The sequence below is a fragment of the Rhea americana genome, unplaced genomic scaffold (genome assembly GCF_003343005.1).
Source record: "Rhea americana isolate MKP2758 unplaced genomic scaffold, rheAme1 scaffold_196, whole genome shotgun sequence".
Classification (NCBI taxonomy): domain Eukaryota; kingdom Metazoa; phylum Chordata; class Aves; order Rheiformes; family Rheidae; genus Rhea; species Rhea americana.
In genome coordinates, this window is record NW_028186105.1 from 37926 (window position 1) to 56685 (window position 18760).

Below are 18760 nucleotides of genomic sequence, written 5' to 3' on the forward strand. Positions count from 1 at the left end.
TTTTTTTTTTTTTTTGTTTTGGAAAATATCATCTTGTATTACAGAACAGGAGCAGGTCAAGAGCTGCAAACAGAGAGCAAAAGTAATGATTATTTTAATGACAAAACTAAGCAGTAGTTGCAAGTCAGCAAGCAACTACGATTTATCAGAACACGAATGTTATCATTCTTAATTACCAAAATATTGCTTGTCAAAATATCAGAATTATCTAGGATAGATAGCTTGAATTTGGATTAAAACCACCCCTTATTTTCAGGGGATCACCTTAACTGAATAAGAGCTGTAGCTCCAGGACATGGTAAAACCAGTTTAAGTTCCTGGTTTAATGATTTTCATTTCCCMCTCCTCACCACTCATTCTTACTCTTGCCCTAGTTCACTGTCCAAGTTTAAAAAGATATTTCTGAAGGACTGAGTGTCTACTACCTATGTTTTAAGGACTTCTCAGAAGCATCACAATAGGAGGACAGCTTTACCGTCATTTACATGAAAGAGATTACTTATATTTCCACACAAGACGACAACTGCTAGTTCAAAGGAAAATGTGGGTCTCCACAGAGGAAGGATTCCCGTCCAGCAACGCACAGGGTTTCGGTGGGAGAAGAACAGGCAAGAACTGAGGTCTGATGCGAGGCCAGGCCTGCTACATCTACAATTTTCCCCTCTTTGCTCTCCTTTTCTCAAGTGGTTGCCAAGAGGACGGAAGTTAAGGAGGAGGTAACAACAGCTGCAGCTCAGACCAAGCAATTGCCACCCCTCTTCACCAAGACCAGATGTAGATGTGTGTACTTCATTCTGCCATGAACACCACAGCCTCAAACCTCACTGTACCCAACCAATTCTAACCCAGGCTCTGAGCCTTCCTAGCCCAGCCTATCTATTCCAGCCTTAGTTCTCTTCTCCTTCACCATCCGAAATTCCCATTCTGGGAGGCTACTATATGGAATAACAGGGTAGCAACACTCAGACACACAGATATAGAAGTCAGTGCACTCCAGATTACCATTCTGCTCAGTAAATAATTAAAAAGGTAGAACTGGCTAAACAAGTTTATTAGGGTACACTGCAGAAGCCATCTACATAATAAGTTTACTTCTTATAAACCACTTGGAAGTCCAGGCTTCTGGTGGAGACAACATGGTACCAGTTTTAACAGTTATCAATACAGCATTAAGCACCATTTACTGATGATGTGCAGAACACAGGCCAACACTTTTTTGAGCAAAATTCAGCTACAAGACAGATTAGGAGGTGCAAACCACAGAACTGTTGAGTGGAAATACTTGAGTTAAGTACACATTAGGTATGGAAATATTAGCTGGGACAGCCAGCATGAAAACCCATATGGGTTTCAGCGAAGGAGCTTAGTCTTCCCAGTCCCCAAAGTCTGAAAGAATAACCTTAGCATACTAAACAGAAAATGAAGTTTTAGCAAGAGAGGTGCATGTAAGATGTTCTTTCAGTGCCACTAGCCAATTTCTGTCTACCAGCATACACAGAGTAAACTAGTAGCTAAAAGCAGCAGTAAAGACCTCTTGCAATTCAAGTGCACTTTGACTATAAAAGAAATTGGGCTGTTCATGGAGTTCCACGCATGATCTTAGAAGACTATTAGCTAGCAGGGACTTGTCCACAAAAGATCACTTTGAAAGTTAATACCAAATTTACGAGAACTTGAATTTCAAGTGGATTCCCCTAACTTCATAAAGCTATGTCAAAGTTTTCTGTCAAAACTGAAGTGCAATTCATTTAATTTAATCAACAAGTACAACAAAAAGCATCCTAATGAAGACCAAAGGGAAGTTTCAGACCAGTGAGGTTACAGAAAGCACCAACTTCAAAATTAAAAAAAAGAAGCTTTTGAAGAATAAATTCAAAACGTGGGACAGCGAGTACTCAGCTACTGAAAGACCAACTTAACTTGGACAGGAAATCTCATGATCATGATAAGGCTCCAGTGGGAAGGGTTATTATTCTCTTTGCTGCAACTAGGTCGCTAATTCACTCTGAAATTCTCATGCCAAGAGTGTTATTCCTCTAATGACAAAACTAAAAAATGGCCTTAAAATCTTAGAAGGTACAGCCTTACAGCTTACAAAGAAATTAAAGTTATGAAGCAACTACAAATTCCCATCCTGTATCTGCAGACTTCTAGTACTTTTTACCAGTGACTACGGTCAGCGAGCAAGTGGCACTTGACACAGAAATTCAAGAGCAGGAAAACAAATTCTAAGCATACAGTTCCCCAGTAGCTTAAACCCATTTAAACCAGAGCTACTAAAATGGAAGTCATTCTCACCTGTGACCACAAGTTCTACATTCTTCCCTGCACTGACAGTTTTGGCTCATACAACCAGTGAGTGAGCACAAAACTAACATTGAAAAATAAAATAATTAGTTTACTGCCAAATCAGCAGTTTGAACAAGTTCACTGTCTGMTAAAAGCTAGTAAACCAATCGCCCTTAAGCTAGTATAAGTCACCAGAAAGAAGATAAACCTGTTGCTCACTGCTACCATGCAGTGAAGCAGATCATTATTTCCCTAGGTTAAAAGCAACAACTTTTTATTTTTGGCTGGGTGACTTTAAACTTAGATCAATGCTCTGATACAGTTCAAAGGCACAAGGGGACAGACAGGGCCAATTCCAGCAGTAATGCTAGCTTATGCTGCACAAAAGCATAACTTTAACACTACTCAAAAAAGAGCCACATCTATAGCTTACTCAGAAATATATCATAATGGTCAATGTTTCCCCCMAAAAAATCTTTTTTTAACTGTAGTAATTCACAAGCAGTAATCCTTCTCTCAACTTTTTTATCTGCCCACAAAAAGAGAATACGTGACTTGACAGTAGCTCATTAAACCTTCCAGTGAGACTACAGAAATGGGTTTTCCTATAATTAATCAGCATACTGAGAACAAAACCAAACAACAGAGATATCATGCAAAGAGTAAGATTACTGCCCTGCCTTTTATGATCCCTTGTAACATTCCTTCACATTCCTTTACATTTGGACCTACAAGCAACAGACTGAARTATCAAGGCAAGTATCACTTACTCATATCTGTTCCAGGAAATCAGGAGTGGGGAGCTAAGTTTAAATTTGATTCTGTTTAACATTCATGCTACTACCCCTACCTGATACCATTATTCTGAATTATGAGCTACTTAAACATGTTTTTGTTTTCTTTAGCATTTTAGTTCTGTTCAGCTGAGTACTGTGTTTTTCTTCCTGCTCTCCAGGATCTCGCTTTCTCTCACTCAGTCAAGCAGACTCACATTAGCCATCACTTGTTCAATTTACATTTTTATTTTCTGTCATAAATGCTACAGAAGTTAACACAGCCATATCCAGGCAGGTGGTGAGACTTCTCTGTTGCCAGGAAAGTCCATCAGGAGTTCAGGACACTCATGATCACTCAATAAAGTCCTAACTGTGGTACCATCCATGCATGGGAAGAACTGTTCATCTGATTCAGAATGTTCCCTCCTCCAAAACAGAAACACTACATAAGAGTATAAGATAAATGTGTACCACAACTTCAGTGGGACCATTCCATTAACTTAATGAACTATTTTATGGAAAACACAGTTAGCTTAACTTGCAGCCCTAAATCCTTCCACTTTAACACATACACTTTATTTCAAAACTAAGATTTTCACACTGTGAAGTTTAAATAGATGAAGAGACTTTAAGGGTAAGAAAGAGGCCTACGAATAGCTGAAATGAAAAGGAAACGCAAACCAGAAAAGCAGGCAAAAGCCTAGATTTGTGTTTCTAAAAATGCAGAGCCAGCTATTCTCCTAGAAGTTGAGACGACAGAGGTCTAAACTTCCACACTACCCAAATAAACACTGAAGTTGTATTTATTAACTCAGATCACTTTTGTCTTACTAGTTTTTGTAAAGCTAAAAACACTAGATCAATTTTATATACTGCATGAATTCCAATAACCATTTCCAACAGCACGCACAGAAATCTCTTTCAACACTGAAGTCATGTTTAAAAGAAAAGAAAATCTGCTAAAGTTCTGGTTTAATTCAAAGAAAAAAGATCATATGAAACATAGCGTCTTAACTAATGCAGAATCAACTACAGCAAAAACAAACAGACTTCAGGTTGTGACCTCTACAAGGTCTGTTCTACATTCACGTTTCAGAAAAACTAACATCCTTACTAGATCTGGCAAAGCAAATCCAAAATGTATTTTGTGCCAACTGTCCTAAGCTTTTAAAACAAGAAAATGTTTAGGCATGCAACTTTGGTTCCTTTTTTCCTTACTGGCTCCTTTTTTCAAGAATAGTATACTTTTTATCTAAAAAAGTTAAAAAGACTCCACAGAACACTAGTAGATTTACTGCACTAGTCAGAAATGTACAAAAACAGCAAACAGCTCTACTTCCTTACATATCCAAAAAGAGAGTCTGAAAGGCTCCTTTTCAGGTACCTGAGATCCAAAATTAAAACCTAATGTTTTTCCTTTCATTTTTGTTTCTATCATGCTAGAAAAAAAGTCTCTGTCAGTATCCACGCTTTTGTCATGCACACATTGCTCTGGAAGAACGTGAAGAGAAGGAGGGTGTTTAAGAATAGAAGTAAAACTGAAATTCGTTTTCACTTTGCAAATCAGGCTAATTGCTACACACAAACCTAACAGTTTTTATGCTGAATCAAGATCAGAAGTTCACCTACCTGCTATTCCATTATCACCTATGGCCAACTAGATGTCTAGGGAAGAGTACAGGAGCTGAAATCATAGTGCATTCCCCCCTGCACAATCTCCTGGTCTTCAACCATTTGCGGCTCAAAGACTTCCTGAGCCAGAGAGAATCAATCTACATGCTTCACAACCCTCAGTGGTTTTTGGTTTTCTAGGGTGACCTTGACCAGTCTCCCCTCAGTAAATTTTCAGCATCCACAACGTCTCATTGAAAGGAGTGAGCTCCATCAGTTAACTACATGTATGAAGAACCACTTCTTCAGTTCATTTGGAACTCATAACCTACTAATTTCATTTAATATCCCCTCATTCTCATACTTGTAGGGAGGGATCCAACTGATTTCCCCACAGAACCTTCTCCACAAAAACTTTACAGATCTCTACCACACACCCACTCACAGCCTTTTCTTTTGCAGGCTGAGAAGTTCTAGCCTACTTATTCCTCACACACCATAAATGTAATATTTCCATTCCATAGCCTTTTCCAAGATGGAGTGGAAGACAGGGGGAGAACCAGACCGGCACTTAAAATTAAAGACGTGGGAACAGTACAAAAAGGCAGCATAAGAAAGATTGTGTCTGCAAATTATGCTGCTTTTAGTCACCTGCAATGTTAGGTATAAACACAAATAAGGAAACACTTTTAGAGCTGAAGATTATAACAAACATCTTTCTCCATACTTCCTTCATTAGATTCCACTTGAGATGGTTATGATCCATGCAATAGTGAAGCACAAATCTAACTACTTTGATGCAATTACTATCAATCACCACTATAGTATTTTTAATGGCTAAATTAAGCTCATTCAAGAGAGTCAATTCTGAAAATGAAAGACAGTAAGGCCATCATTAAAAACAATAATGACTCCTTTCCAAACCAAAGTTTATACCCTCTGTTTAAGCAAGCAGAGATTAAGGGCTGAGGAGAAGAGCAGTTCCAGCTGGGATGTGTCCTGAAACACATTCAGTGACATGCTTTTGCTTTCTATTAATCAGGCAATAATCCGTATCTACTTCAAACCACTGATCTCTTGCATGCCAGCAGCTACACTGTACAGTGTACAAACTGTTGTTTGTACACTGTAAACCTATTATCCCATATAGTTGCAAGGAACATCAAACAGTTGTTAGCAGAAGATCTACTACATAATGAAGCAAGTGCCTGCAGCATTAAGGCGGAAATTCTTAGTATCAAGCATTCTTCCTACTAAATAGCACACTACTACCACAGTCAATTTCCATTTCTGCTATTTTCAGTGCATGTCATTTTTTTAAATTAGGTTGTTCTATAATGAAGCAGTAACATGTCAAATCATCTCCTAGAAAGCAGCCAGTAAGATTATTCCAGCCTGAGAAGGCAGCTTAAAATAGAGACAGGAGTGCATTGTTCAGGTATTAACTATCCCCTAATTTTATATCTGATGCCTAGATTCCTGAACACACACAGACACAGCATGAAACATTTCTAAAGAAAGTTCCGCGGTGATCATCAGAAACCTATTTATTTTCAGTTTAATAATTCTATGCCTGTATTTGACTATTCTATACAACTGCAAAGTAAGACAATGAACAAATACAGCAGGAAACTTTTTTTTTATTCCTACTAATATCCAAAAAAAGAAGGTCATGTGTCCCTGTAACAGAGAAGTGAATTAAAAAGCTTCACACAATTCCCTGCAGATTTCAAGAGCTGGTATTATAAAATTAAATTAAGTATTTACTGCCACAGAACACATACACTTGTAATATAATGATCCAGGAGCTGTTCAAAGTGTTTATCATAGACAATTGAGAACGTTTCATTAAGCTACTTTGTTCACATGAATGTACAGTCTAAAACATTTGGTAAGGAGATACAGAAATAGTATATACGCTAATATAGTGAACAGAAATTGGCTGAGTTTGTTCCTGTTCCTTCAGTAAGATACTTCAGTTTGAGATTGATGATTAAATGCTCTGGCTTGAGACATTTGATAGTTATGTAGAGAGCTACRGTGCTAACAATGAAAACCATGTATTTTTGTTCTTAAAGTTAGAAATCAAAAAGATAGACTGAACTTGAAATTAATCTCTGGAATAGACTTAAGTTACACCCAACAACTTAAAGAAAATCCTACCTTTAAATTTATAGTTTGAGTATAAAGAATTAGTTTCTAAAACAAATGTTGAAATCTTTAAACTCCTTCTTATTTGTAGTGTTAACATACCAAAATCTAGCAGGGAGTTATACCACACCCTTCCTCTGCAAAGCTACCTCTCTACACACACCATTTGGTATCTGCTGATTCACATGCACAACCAAGTCATATTCCAGCAACCTCTGAAAGCTGCACATCTTTGCATTTTCCAGTCCCTAAAGAAGCAGAGCTGGAGACACTGAAGTTGCAAATGCCTGAGTACTCAGTATTCTAAAGAGAACAGAAGAGTCTTTTGAAGGCGGAAAGTTTTTTTTTCTTAAGTCAGGTGTTATTAAGTGCTTTAGCTCTGCTATGCACATTACCACTTCACTTCATTTAACAGTCCCTTCCCCTTACAATCTGTACAGTATCCAGATTACCCATTTCCCTTCCTCTCACTCTAAGAAAAACAAACCTCTTTCCACTCAACCCTCTGAATCCAAACTAAGTATCCCCTGATTCCACAACAAACCCATAAGCAATATCTTTTCTATCTCTTCTGTAGGATAAAATCTGAATTATACCTATGCCTTTCTGTATTATTCTCCTTCCACAGCTCTCCTTATCAGCTCTTCCACACCATTTCCTCTCTCTCACAAAAAAGCCTCTACGGTGACCAACACTCTTTATAGAGTACTGAAAAAAGGCTGTAATCCTGACAATGACATCCACCCAAAAGAAATGACACAAGTACACATCAAATCCCTCCCTAAGAAGTCTACAGGTCTTGTACTCTCCTGCTGTCAGGGTGCATCCTGAGGTGCACTCTCAAAGCAAGCTGGCAGTATTCAACCTGGGAAAGCAGCTCTCCAAAGCCAACCTACCACMCATGAAATTACCGTAAAAGTGATTTGTGTCTATTTTTTTAAGCCACCCTGATACCAAATACTGAAAAAGAGAGTGGGGTGGAGAAACCTAAATTAAAGACAACTGAAGTGCTTATCAAATCAAAGAACAGCTAACAAATGCTGTAAAAACAGACTTTAAAGATGATGGAGTTCCATTTCAGGAAATCAAAACAGTGTTAGTCCCACATCAATGCCACCATCTCACCTCTCCCACGGCCACGTTTCCCGCGGTCTGAAGGCCTGTCCCCTTGATTGTTGTCCACTCCATTCTCTTCAGCTCTAACTGTGGAGAGAGGATAGCTTAGAAGAGACTTTAGTGACTCACACATGAGACAATATAACCRACTGCTTAACTTGAATCCCAAAAGAAAAAGCAAGATTTTCAAAAGTAGGATAATGGTCAACACTCTCCTTCCTTGGGGGTCTGGCTACAAGCAACTACATTTACTCTGCACTAAGCAAAGTAGAAAGCAAAGTATCTCACAGGAGAAAAGTGTCCTTCAGCACACATACTGGTGGTTTTTGAAAAAAAAAATGTTATGGTTTGCACTACATTGTCAACCAACCAAGGCCTCACCTCTCTGAAAAAGCAGGAACTAAAGCTGGCCTCACAGCTTTATACATGATCATGTGCTGGTTGGTAACAGAGAAAGAATAAGAGAAACAGATACAGAGACTCTTCTCCTGACTACCCATACCACATCCCTATACAGCTAGGGTAACTTAAAAAGAAATCTCCTCTCTAATTAAATTTGAGAGGAAAGGAAGATAACTAGAAGGTGAGGTGTTAGAAAAGTACTGCAACTTATATTCTGTGGAAAACTCCAAGGCAAGTGCTCTGAGAAAGATGGCTGACTCCTTGATGGAAAATAATGACTGACCACCTATAACGCTGTTAAAAATTTTGCACTGCACAGCTTGTCCTAATTGTAGCAACAAAACCATGAATACATGCACATAAAGGTAGGAAAAGAATATCTCAAGATTTAGTAACCATTTGAAAGTTTTTAATTCCAGTTTAAGAAAACAGTCAAGCAGCATTTGGCTCTTGCAGAAGTCATCATCGTCCCCGCCCCAGCTTTGATTTTGATGCATCCGATTTCTATTTGTTTCAAAAGCAGCTGCAATTTTCATTAATATTTCTCCCGTTACTCTATTGTATGTTACTCTATTCTACAAAGATTCATGATGTCTTCATTGTCACAATATTTGAAGCTCTTTCAACAATAAATTAGAGACGTTGGCTAATACTGTAAACCGTTTTCCTGCTTTTATGGAAAAGTTCTATTTCTTTTTCTCTTTTTTCATTTTCATTTCTCTGCTCACATATTGGTGTTTTAGAAGTTCCTCATGGGCAATATATACACCTTAGATATTACTGATAAAACAACTTATATAAAAAGGAAATATATATCCAATGGCGATCTAACATGATGCTACCTAACTCGGAAAACATCAGTCCTCTTTTGGACAATGTATTATTGCACCTGTATGAACTGCAGCAAATTTTTAAATGTTTCAATTCACAAAGAACTTTCTCTGTTGTTGTAGAAACTCACCTTTGGCTGGCTTATGTGAGTAATATATGCTAGAGATTAATAATGATCCCAGTCTTTTCATTCCCCTTATGAGAAGATGAGAACATCTTCAGGTTCTCCCACTCATAAAAGGAGATGGAGTCAAAGCTGGATAATTTTTTCATTAAAAGAAACAAAAAAGTGTATCAGCTGTGCAGTGACATATTTGCTCTCAAGCAGTCTTACAAAGACTCAGTTCTAAAACTTATATAAAAGAACAGCAATTTGCACAAGATCAATTAATCAAAAAGGACAGAAGTTGAATTCAAACTGAGTTTGTCTCTGAAAAATATATACACATAGCACCCCCAAAACAAGTTACGTAGATAGATCAAGCATACCTGTCACACAAGCAACAAGTTATAATCACTTCAGCATTGAGCTATAGCTCTGATGGACTTTATTAAGTGTTCCCTCAACTCAACCAGTTTTAGCTGCAAGAAAAGTGTCTGAATCTTTAAAAATTAACCCCTATACGTACACTCTCGGCCACGGCTGCCTCCTCTTCCCCGTCTGTTGGAACTTCCCCGTCCACGACTCACTTCTCTGTCCCCTCGTTTTTCTCTGTTCTCTTTGTTTTCTGAACTTTCCTTTCCAAGGCTTTTCTTCTTTCCCCCTACAGTCTCCCAAGAAGTCTATTTGGGTAGAATAGAATTAAATACAGAAGTCAAAAACAAAGAGACAGCTCAGCTCTCTATACGCTCCCACCTCACACCCCTCCGGTTCATGGAAAAAAAGCAGGTATTTGTGTAATGTTACACATGTAATACCTAACAGAAACTGCACTGGTACAAAAAGAAAAAAAGGCAAGCTGTATTTTTTGGTAGAGATGAGAAAGAAACAAGTTTTGGAAACCTAATTTTCTCATGCAAGGTGAGGAACCCCACACACCTCTGGCTATAATGGACTTAAATTAGTCCAGCCTAGGCAGACCACACTGTGAGAAATCCGCAAAACAAGCAACAGTCCGCAACCACCTATATAAAGCTAATGAGGGAGCATGCACAGAACAACCTTTTTCTCTAAAAGGGAATTTAAAAAATGCTTATAAGCATCACTGAACAGGAGACTGATGAGAATATCTGGGGAAGAAAGGGAACCCGCCCCTCCCCAACACACACAAAAAAACAGATTACGCAGATCTAGTAGAATCCAAGCACTGACAGTCAGAAAGCCAGAATGGCACAGTAAGAACTTCAAGAACTAAGATTGTGATAAACTAGACCACCTATTATAAAACTTATGGTTCATCATCCACAGCAAAACTTAGGAAATGCTACATCAGACCTCAGCTTTAACATTAAACTTATCATTAAAATGAATTCAGGGATCCCATCAGCCCCACTGGAACATCTATAGGAGCTGAAAACAAATAACTAAAATACATGCTAAGAATAGGATGGCARCTGGTAATTGTATGGACAGTCTATTAAGCCATAGCTGCAAAGCAAAGAAGGAAAAATCTATTATTTTCAAACTACTAATATGGCAGATACATTTATGCAAATACCAAGAGTCCCCACTTCAAGGAGCTTAAGAGTGTAGGTAAGATGGTAGGGCGGGAAATTTGCATATGTAAATAAGGTGCCGTCAAATGTGAAGCACTTGATAAAGCCATGACCTCAAGACACGCAGCTACATCAAAGAATCAGTCTGGCTATCAGTAATTTTAGGTCCCGCCCTGCCTCCTCTCAATTCAGACAACAGTAACTGGAAGCCCTCACAAGCTAAGCAAAGACTAGCTAATCCAAGCTGCCTGTAACTTTAAAAAACTAATGTTATTGAGAAAGCTAGTAACAAAACAATTGACAAGTATAAATTCAATGTTTCTGCAACTCTTTTCAGAGAACATATACTAAGAAAATCACTAGTCTCATTATCTGAAGTAGTGGAAGTAAGAAAGAAGGCTGAAATCAGTTTTCAATTTCATCTCCAGTATGACTACACTACCATGGGACAACTTCAGTGAGACAGAGTACGTAAAAAAATACAAAACTACTAGTCTGAGCAATATCACATTATTTGTGTGACAAAAAACTCAGTTTCTTCCAGTATACGGCAACTATCATATCACTTCAACTGCCATAGCCTGGGTAACTGTATTACAAAGAAAAAAGCTGCAGGAGTTTTAAAGATACGTCAAAGGAGAACAAACCTCAATGCACTGACAACAAAAGGGTCAAATCTAGATAATTCAGAACGTACTACCACTTCACTGGTGAGTATGGTGCCATAATGAAAAGAAGCTGAAAAACAACAAAGTCACAGAGCATTTTAGAGATCTTCAATCATTTTAAGGAGTCCCTGAAATTGGAAGCTCTTGCAAAGCTTAGAAGAAAACAGACTCTCCTTAGTAAGGTTTTACATGACTCGATGGGAAGAGTCGCTTCCCAATTCACCTATTGAGAAGTATTAATAAATAGAGGACCTTGGAAGCATCAGATCTATGTTTTCCCATAAATAAGAACTTCTTCAGATAATTGCTAGAGTTTGAGGATCTGTAAAGTCATTTACTGCTATTTATATACAGAAAATCTAACGTAATTTTGGAAAAGGCCTTGAAAAGTCTCATTTTCTTAGGAGTGTGCTTTAAGGTAGAGGATGATGCTATCTATGGGCATAGGAACCCATCCTATAGATAGTTCATAGATTATCAAAGCTGCCTGTTTTTATAAAGAAGCTAAATGATTTCAGCTGAGCGTGCCTGAGGCAACCCCAAGTTACAGCTGAAGGCTTGATCCTTGAAAAAATGTAACAGCAGCCTTTTTGCTGGTCTTATCTTAAATAGAAAAAAGGACCATCTGAAAAATCCTCTATCTATTCTAGCTTCAAAAGCTTTAGCCAGTAAAATAAGGTCAGGCTTAAAACAGCTCTTATGCTTGCAGAAGTTAAACGAATTAAAGAAAAAAACAAACAAACAAAAAAACCACAAAAGTCTTCTGCAAAGAAGCACGTCCTTCTCCACAAGCCCCTTGTATCCAAGGCCAGACTGTCACATCCACTGCAAGTTCAAAGTTTTAAAAACTAACAGTCGTACAGAACAAAGTCTTATAGCTCACAACAACTTAAAAAAGACAAAACTTGCAGAGTGCAAAAGAAATTACAAGTAGACATTCTATCACTCCTTGTTCTTCTAATTCCTCAAATTTGGTAGATAAATCCTCCAAATGAGGTAAACTAAAAAAAAAGGGGGGGGGGAAGGTTTAGTGCATCAAAATGAAACTAGTAGAAGAGACGTCAATTTGCATACAGACCAAGTAGTATCACCACTACCAAGGTTACACCAAATCCATGGTAAAACTGTCCTGGAGTATAATGGCCTTACAGCAAACCCTTCAAGTTCAGAGGCCCCAAATCTCCATAAAGAATACATTTATTCACCTTCTTATGAGGACCCTTCTAATTCATACTCTTTCTTCCTTCCTCATTGAGGCTTTTAAGTTCTCTGCAGCCATTTCTGAGGTGCATTTTCTATTTGAGGAGCAACGGCTTCTGAGGGACTTGTCAAAATAGCCGAATGCTGAATATGCTGCTTCTAATTGATAACCGAGCTCAAAACGTTTCTTCCATGTCATAATCACTTATACGAACTTGATAAACTGAAACAGCATTTAATATTCTTTTTCAACCAGAAAATTATTTTCAACCAGAAGGTGACAAATACAAAAGTATGAGAAAATACAAAAATAGATAGCAAGTTACCAAGACAGGTGAGATGCTCTCTCTTCTACTTCCAACTTACCCACTTACTTGGCAGCATATATTTCTATGCTTTATATCATCTCAATTTTAGAACAGGGGGCAGAAAAGGGAGTCCCCTCAAAAAGAAAGGCATGTCTTCTAGACATTTCCTGAGGAAAGGGGGTATTTTCCTCATTAAACATGAAAAACACGACAATGTCATCATTAAAAAAAAAAAAGAAAAAGAAAGAAAAGGGGAAAAGGGGAGAAGGGGAAAAAAAGGGGGGGAGAAGGGGGAACAAGGGGAGAGAGGAGAGGAGAAGAGAGAGGAGACGGGGACAGAGAGAAGGGGACAGAGAGAAGGGGAAAAAGAAGAGAGAAAGGAGGGAGAGGAGGGAGGGGAGGGAGGGAAGGGAGGGAAGGGGAGAAAAAGGAAGTCTAAGCTTTTTCCCTAATTTAAGTGAGACGGAATTTAGTTTGCTTCCTCTAGTATACTGTGAAAATCCCTCTAGTTAAAACTTCAGACACAGAAAGACATAYGCCTGATACTTCCTGGGATTATAAATAAATAAATAAAGCTGTTCTATGCCAAGTTATATGCAATAATCTTTGCCGCTACACACACCGCTTAAAGAGTTTTCTTTCTACCATTCAATAAAGCCATGATAATACACAAGTTCAATGAAAGGAGCAACTATTTGCCGTATAGGCTTCTGCCTAAAAGAAATTAGTTTTTAATGCAACTTGCAATGTGGAGACCTCTTTCTACTTCAATACCTGCAATGCATACCTACAGAAATAAATTATRTAACTTAAAGTATCTGTCTCCCCTTCTAGGTTTATAAAAATTGACCTTTGTTTCCAATGTACAGTATCACTTATACTGGAGCATCTCCACAACCGTGAAACATAAAATAGGACAGTATCGGACAGAGGATTCAGTTCATGACAGTATTAAAATTGTTGCACATAAACAGAAGTCGGAAAACTCTGCAGGATATCAGCAGACACCCACCACATTTTCCAAGTTTGGCCTATTCTAAAGCATGCACATGACAGAAAAACTGCCCTGGTCTCCACTTCCGTCAGAGGMATTTGAAAGGAGACAGAAATTGAAAGCTCCCAAAATACACACGACTTTCCCAAACATTTCTTCAAAGTAGAAAGTAGCAACAAACAAACAGTAGTTTAAGATAAAAGTAAATCCTTACTGTGTCCGAACTTCCTTCCAGCAGTATGTTGATTGCTCTGTTCACGTCCCCATTACAGTCATGTAGTGCCACTATGCACTCATCCTGGTTTTTCCCCGTCACTTCCATAAGCTGGCAGTAAAAGTCAAATATGTTAAGATATCCAAATTATCATCATAAGAAATTAAGAATAAGCACCACCACARGTTCTGAGAAAGTACACAGATACTGTATCAATGAAAACTAAAATCCTAAGTAAAGGTACCCGCATTTTACAAATATACTTGGGATTCAAACAAGAAACAGGCTGAAAAAAAAATTCAAAAGGTAATCAAGGAAGTACTTTTTTTTTTTTTTTTTAAGGCTTTATGTTTGCAGTAAATGCTGCCACCACTCAGACTGCTGTATATGAGTGGAAAAATGCAAAAGAACAGCCTTGCTCTAGTACTGTCCTCTCTCCCTCCTTGCCAAACATCACTCTCTCTATTCTATTGTGTGAGAACAGCTATAAGGTAAACAACAGCAGAGAATTGATCCATCTGGAAAAGAACCTAGACTGAGGGAAAAAAAAGAAAAAAAAAAAGGTTATTTTTCAGCCCGATCAACTCCCTCAATCTAATTCAGCAAAAGGCCACACAACTGGGCTTAGGTAATGGCTGCTCACAGAGACCTGGTACTGAATTAAGCTTCATGGACCTAGGATGCACTTCCTGCGGAGTGTAAGATGGATATAATTATAGTCTCTGCTGTGGCAAATCTAACAACATCCAGAGGAAAATCATATGAGCTAGAAATATACACACACAGGCAAAATGTTGRAGATTTCCTTTGCGGAATTTTTAAGTTTTATCCTTCTTCCCAGCAGCAGAGCCACAAGCACTACTGATCAGGGTTGCAGGCTTCAGGAAGAAATACTGAACTTCACCTCTGGCAAAATTGCGATAGCAACAGAAGTTTATAAACAAGAATAACAAAAAGCAGTTAACAACTCCTCAGATAAGGTTTCACAAAGGGAGAAAAAAAGAAATCAAGACATCTGTCCCTCTGCTGCATTAATGTATTCACACTAACTCCTGTGTCCTTCTAGGTGCATCGCTAGGTTCTACAAGAGCTGTGATGTGTTCACTAGTCTTCTAGGATAAAATCACCAACATCCACAGTAGAACAAGGAACAGAACTCTTTATACTGCTGGAGTTAATGATCTCTAATATAACTGTTAATAGAAGCTTGAATATCTACACCCAATATTCCGCATGATATAGGAAATGGTTTGAGAAGATTTCATTTTTGCAGTTTAATTCTATCATTTTAATCCACAGTATTAAAGATCTGGGAGCTCAGATTTTTTTTTTTAATAAAAACTTAATTCACCTTTAAGCTATCATTACACTTCCATTTTTCCTGAAAAGCAGCCAAGATACTAGCAAATTCAGTTTATAAAGGTGACAAATTTTTTCTCTTGGGCACTGCCATGCAAATGCTTGGCACTACCAAGCTGAATGCAGTCTGTATTTTGAAGATCTTTAACTAGCAGGACCTTACTAGAGAGATACAGTCTGTAAGAGACACCAGCACAAATAAGTATTGGTTCCATGGCTTGTCTACAAAGGAAAGTCCACCAGCATAACTATACAGCCAGAGCTATACTACTGCAGTTTCTTATAAACAGGCTTTTGTTGTGCAATAGGAGCACTTTTTTGTAGTTAAACTTACATCATTCTGAAAATGGTTTAATCTAAATCAGAAACAGCCACTCCAGCTCCGTAAACTAACTTATGAGCACCTTATTGCAGAGCATAAAAACTTTGTACCATAAGAAACATACTTGTTTCACTTTATCTTCAAAGTCTGCATCATTCTTATCATAGATCATCTGAGCAAGGCGAATCTGTTCTGCTGTTGCCTGAAAAATAAAAACAACCAAAAAATTTCACAAAAGTTAACAGTATATTTTTTAAAATACCTCTTAGCATTGCTATCTGTCTTTTTTCCTCTTGGTTATCAAAAAGAATATAGGGAAGACACACAGAGGAAAGAGATTAACATCTCTTCCCCTACACCCATCTTTACAGTCAACAGGTTTGCTGGGACAGAAGCAGCTTCAGCACACKGTAATCTGTTCAGAGCACAATTAAGGTCACTACTTGAAGACTTAATCACTTAAAACAAAACTTACTACAGAAGCCTATGCTTAGATATTAATTAAAAATAGAACTAATAATATCAATTAACCCAGAGTTAGAGCTTCATCACGAGAAAGAGGCAATAGTGTTTTAAAATGAACTGCATCTTTGGTGATTCCTGCCTGTATCCCCTTCATGACTCCAGTGTCATGACTCTGTAGATTTATGAACTTAATAGGAGGCTGGGTTGTGCCTCAAGATTTTTTCCTGTGAACAGCCGCACTTATCTTCTCAATAAGCAAATACCAGTCTCACCAGTCTCTGAAAATTGCTAAAGGATCTTACTATTGATGGAACATTTGGTGTGTCTGTAACAAAGCCATGATAACAGCTTCTCCAAAAGTTGTCAGACTAAAATGGATGGCTGCAGTAGAGAGCCATAAATCAGAATACACTATGGCTGCCCCAAAGAAAAAGCAACCCAAGAACACTAATGTATCACATAAACCCAGATCTCATAGWGAGATAGTTGTGGTCTTCATGAATGGCATTCCCAGGAAAATATGATAGATAACCAGGCTACATGATCCTAGATTTAATTTGATGTCTGCTTAAACAGAAAAAACTCTCATCTCTATCTAGAGAAGAAGGTTAATACTGAAGAGATGACTAGGATCCCAAATGTAGATTGATGCATTGAGAAATGTTTCTTCATGACAGAAGCATCACAACATCCACTGAAATTCTAGACTAAAAGGATTCATCCTGGGCTTTCGAAGTCTCACTTTAGAGCACACGAACACAAAATTCAGTGCCTCAAGAGCCCAAGTAACCAATCCCTTAAGTCGCTCTGCTTTTGGAGTTTACCACACCAAGGAGGTGTGGTAGGTCATTAAGCATAAATGCCGAGAAGAGTCTAAAAATTACTCCAGCTTATACCATCAGCTGCTTACTTGCTGAGAAGTTACTGCAGCTGTCCCAGTTCCTTGAGGGAAGTGACATTCGTCAWGCTGAGAGGCGACGTTCCAAGACAATTACTGTGTTTGTAACAGAGCTAAGCACTTTGTACTGCTTCACATTTTCAAAGTGTCATGCTGACAGCTTCATACGTCAGCCAGTAACATAAATGAGACACTACTCTGGAATTCCCCACTCCAGGTCTTGTGCTACCCACAGCACTGCATCTACACTACAGTACCCCATTCTGTGCTCTGGGCAAAGAATCCCCTTTCTCAGTGTCTGTTGAGAGGTCAGTAGAGAACAAGAAGAAAAGGTCTATCATTTTCCAGAATTAAATCGTATTATATTCTCTTGCTCAAACTTCAGTCTCCCCAGGCCTATGCAATTGCTAAGCTGGTAAACAGATTTCCATTAAAGGTATCCAGCATAGAAAAATTTGGACAAGAATGTAATTTCTATACAGACATGATGGCATATTTGACCAGAAATAGAAAGCCATTAAGATTCATCTTTTTATTAACCCAGTATTTTTAAATAATTTCATATTTAAAAGATAAAACATTCAAATTTTATAACAATACATAAGTGTGCAACAATATCTTCAGCTTTCTTGTGTAAAGAGAGACATTGCAAACAGAAATAGGTTCAGCATCATTAGTACTTATGCTAGTGCATTACACCCAGTTGGAATTGAAGATTCAAAGGAGAAAAAAAAAAGCCACAATGTTTTCATTATAAAAACACACACACACACACATCAAATCATTGTCCAAGAAGTATTTTTCCAATTACTAGTTCTCTTTTATTTTTAAGGTATCAGCTTAACAACTAACATTGTATTATCCCAGACAACACTGTGATCAATTTTTAATTATGACTAAGAAAACATTATCTTACAACAGCTAAAACACTACTCACATCTTGTAAGGAATACAATCTTTGCAGTGTAACAAAGTGAAGAGAATTTTAATTAACTTACAACTATCAGAAAAACAAAAGTGAGCAAAACATAAAATTAAGTGACAATGATAGGTCCAGAATAAATACATTTATTATTCAAAAGTAATGGAGCAAATGTGCAATATCATTTCTTAAATAACTGAAATTATGATCTATCTGATATTTTAACACTGAAATCTCCACTTGGAAAAGCCACATCCTTCCAGATTCATAAAGAATAATCAATGGCAACCAAACAGTAAAACCCCACATATTGCTGCTGATAAAGCTGGTCTAAGCAGAAACGTCTATCAGATATCTAAAGAATAAAAAAGCATGGTGCATTAAAACATAACAGTTGGATATTAAATAAGCATCTTCTCCATTCAATTGGCCAAACAAGTATCCATTATGCAAAAGAAAAACAACTATATTCAGACAAAATGCAGAAAATGCTCCGTAGAACATAATGCTTAGAATCACTGAATCATGTAGGTTGGAAAGGACCTCCAGCAGCACTCAGTGCAACCTGCTGCTGAGGG

At 37.8% G+C, this 18760-nt stretch overlaps 1 protein-coding gene across 3 annotated transcripts in view; it reads right to left on the reverse strand.

Annotated features, from left to right (window-relative positions):
• UBAP2 (ubiquitin associated protein 2) overlaps positions 1–18760 on the reverse strand; it is a 76825-nt gene that overhangs the window by 34369 nt on the left and 23696 nt on the right. For all 3 annotated transcript variants that reach the window (XM_085303004.1, XM_085303003.1, XM_085303002.1), the window contains exons 3-6: positions 16022–16099; positions 14217–14327; positions 9806–9959; positions 7953–8030 (exon numbers count right to left, since the gene is read on the reverse strand). In XM_085303004.1, the coding sequence (XP_085159130.1) occupies positions 7953–8030; positions 9806–9959; positions 14217–14327; positions 16022–16099 (421 nt within the window). The remainder of the gene's footprint in view (positions 1–7952; positions 8031–9805; positions 9960–14216; positions 14328–16021; positions 16100–18760) is intronic.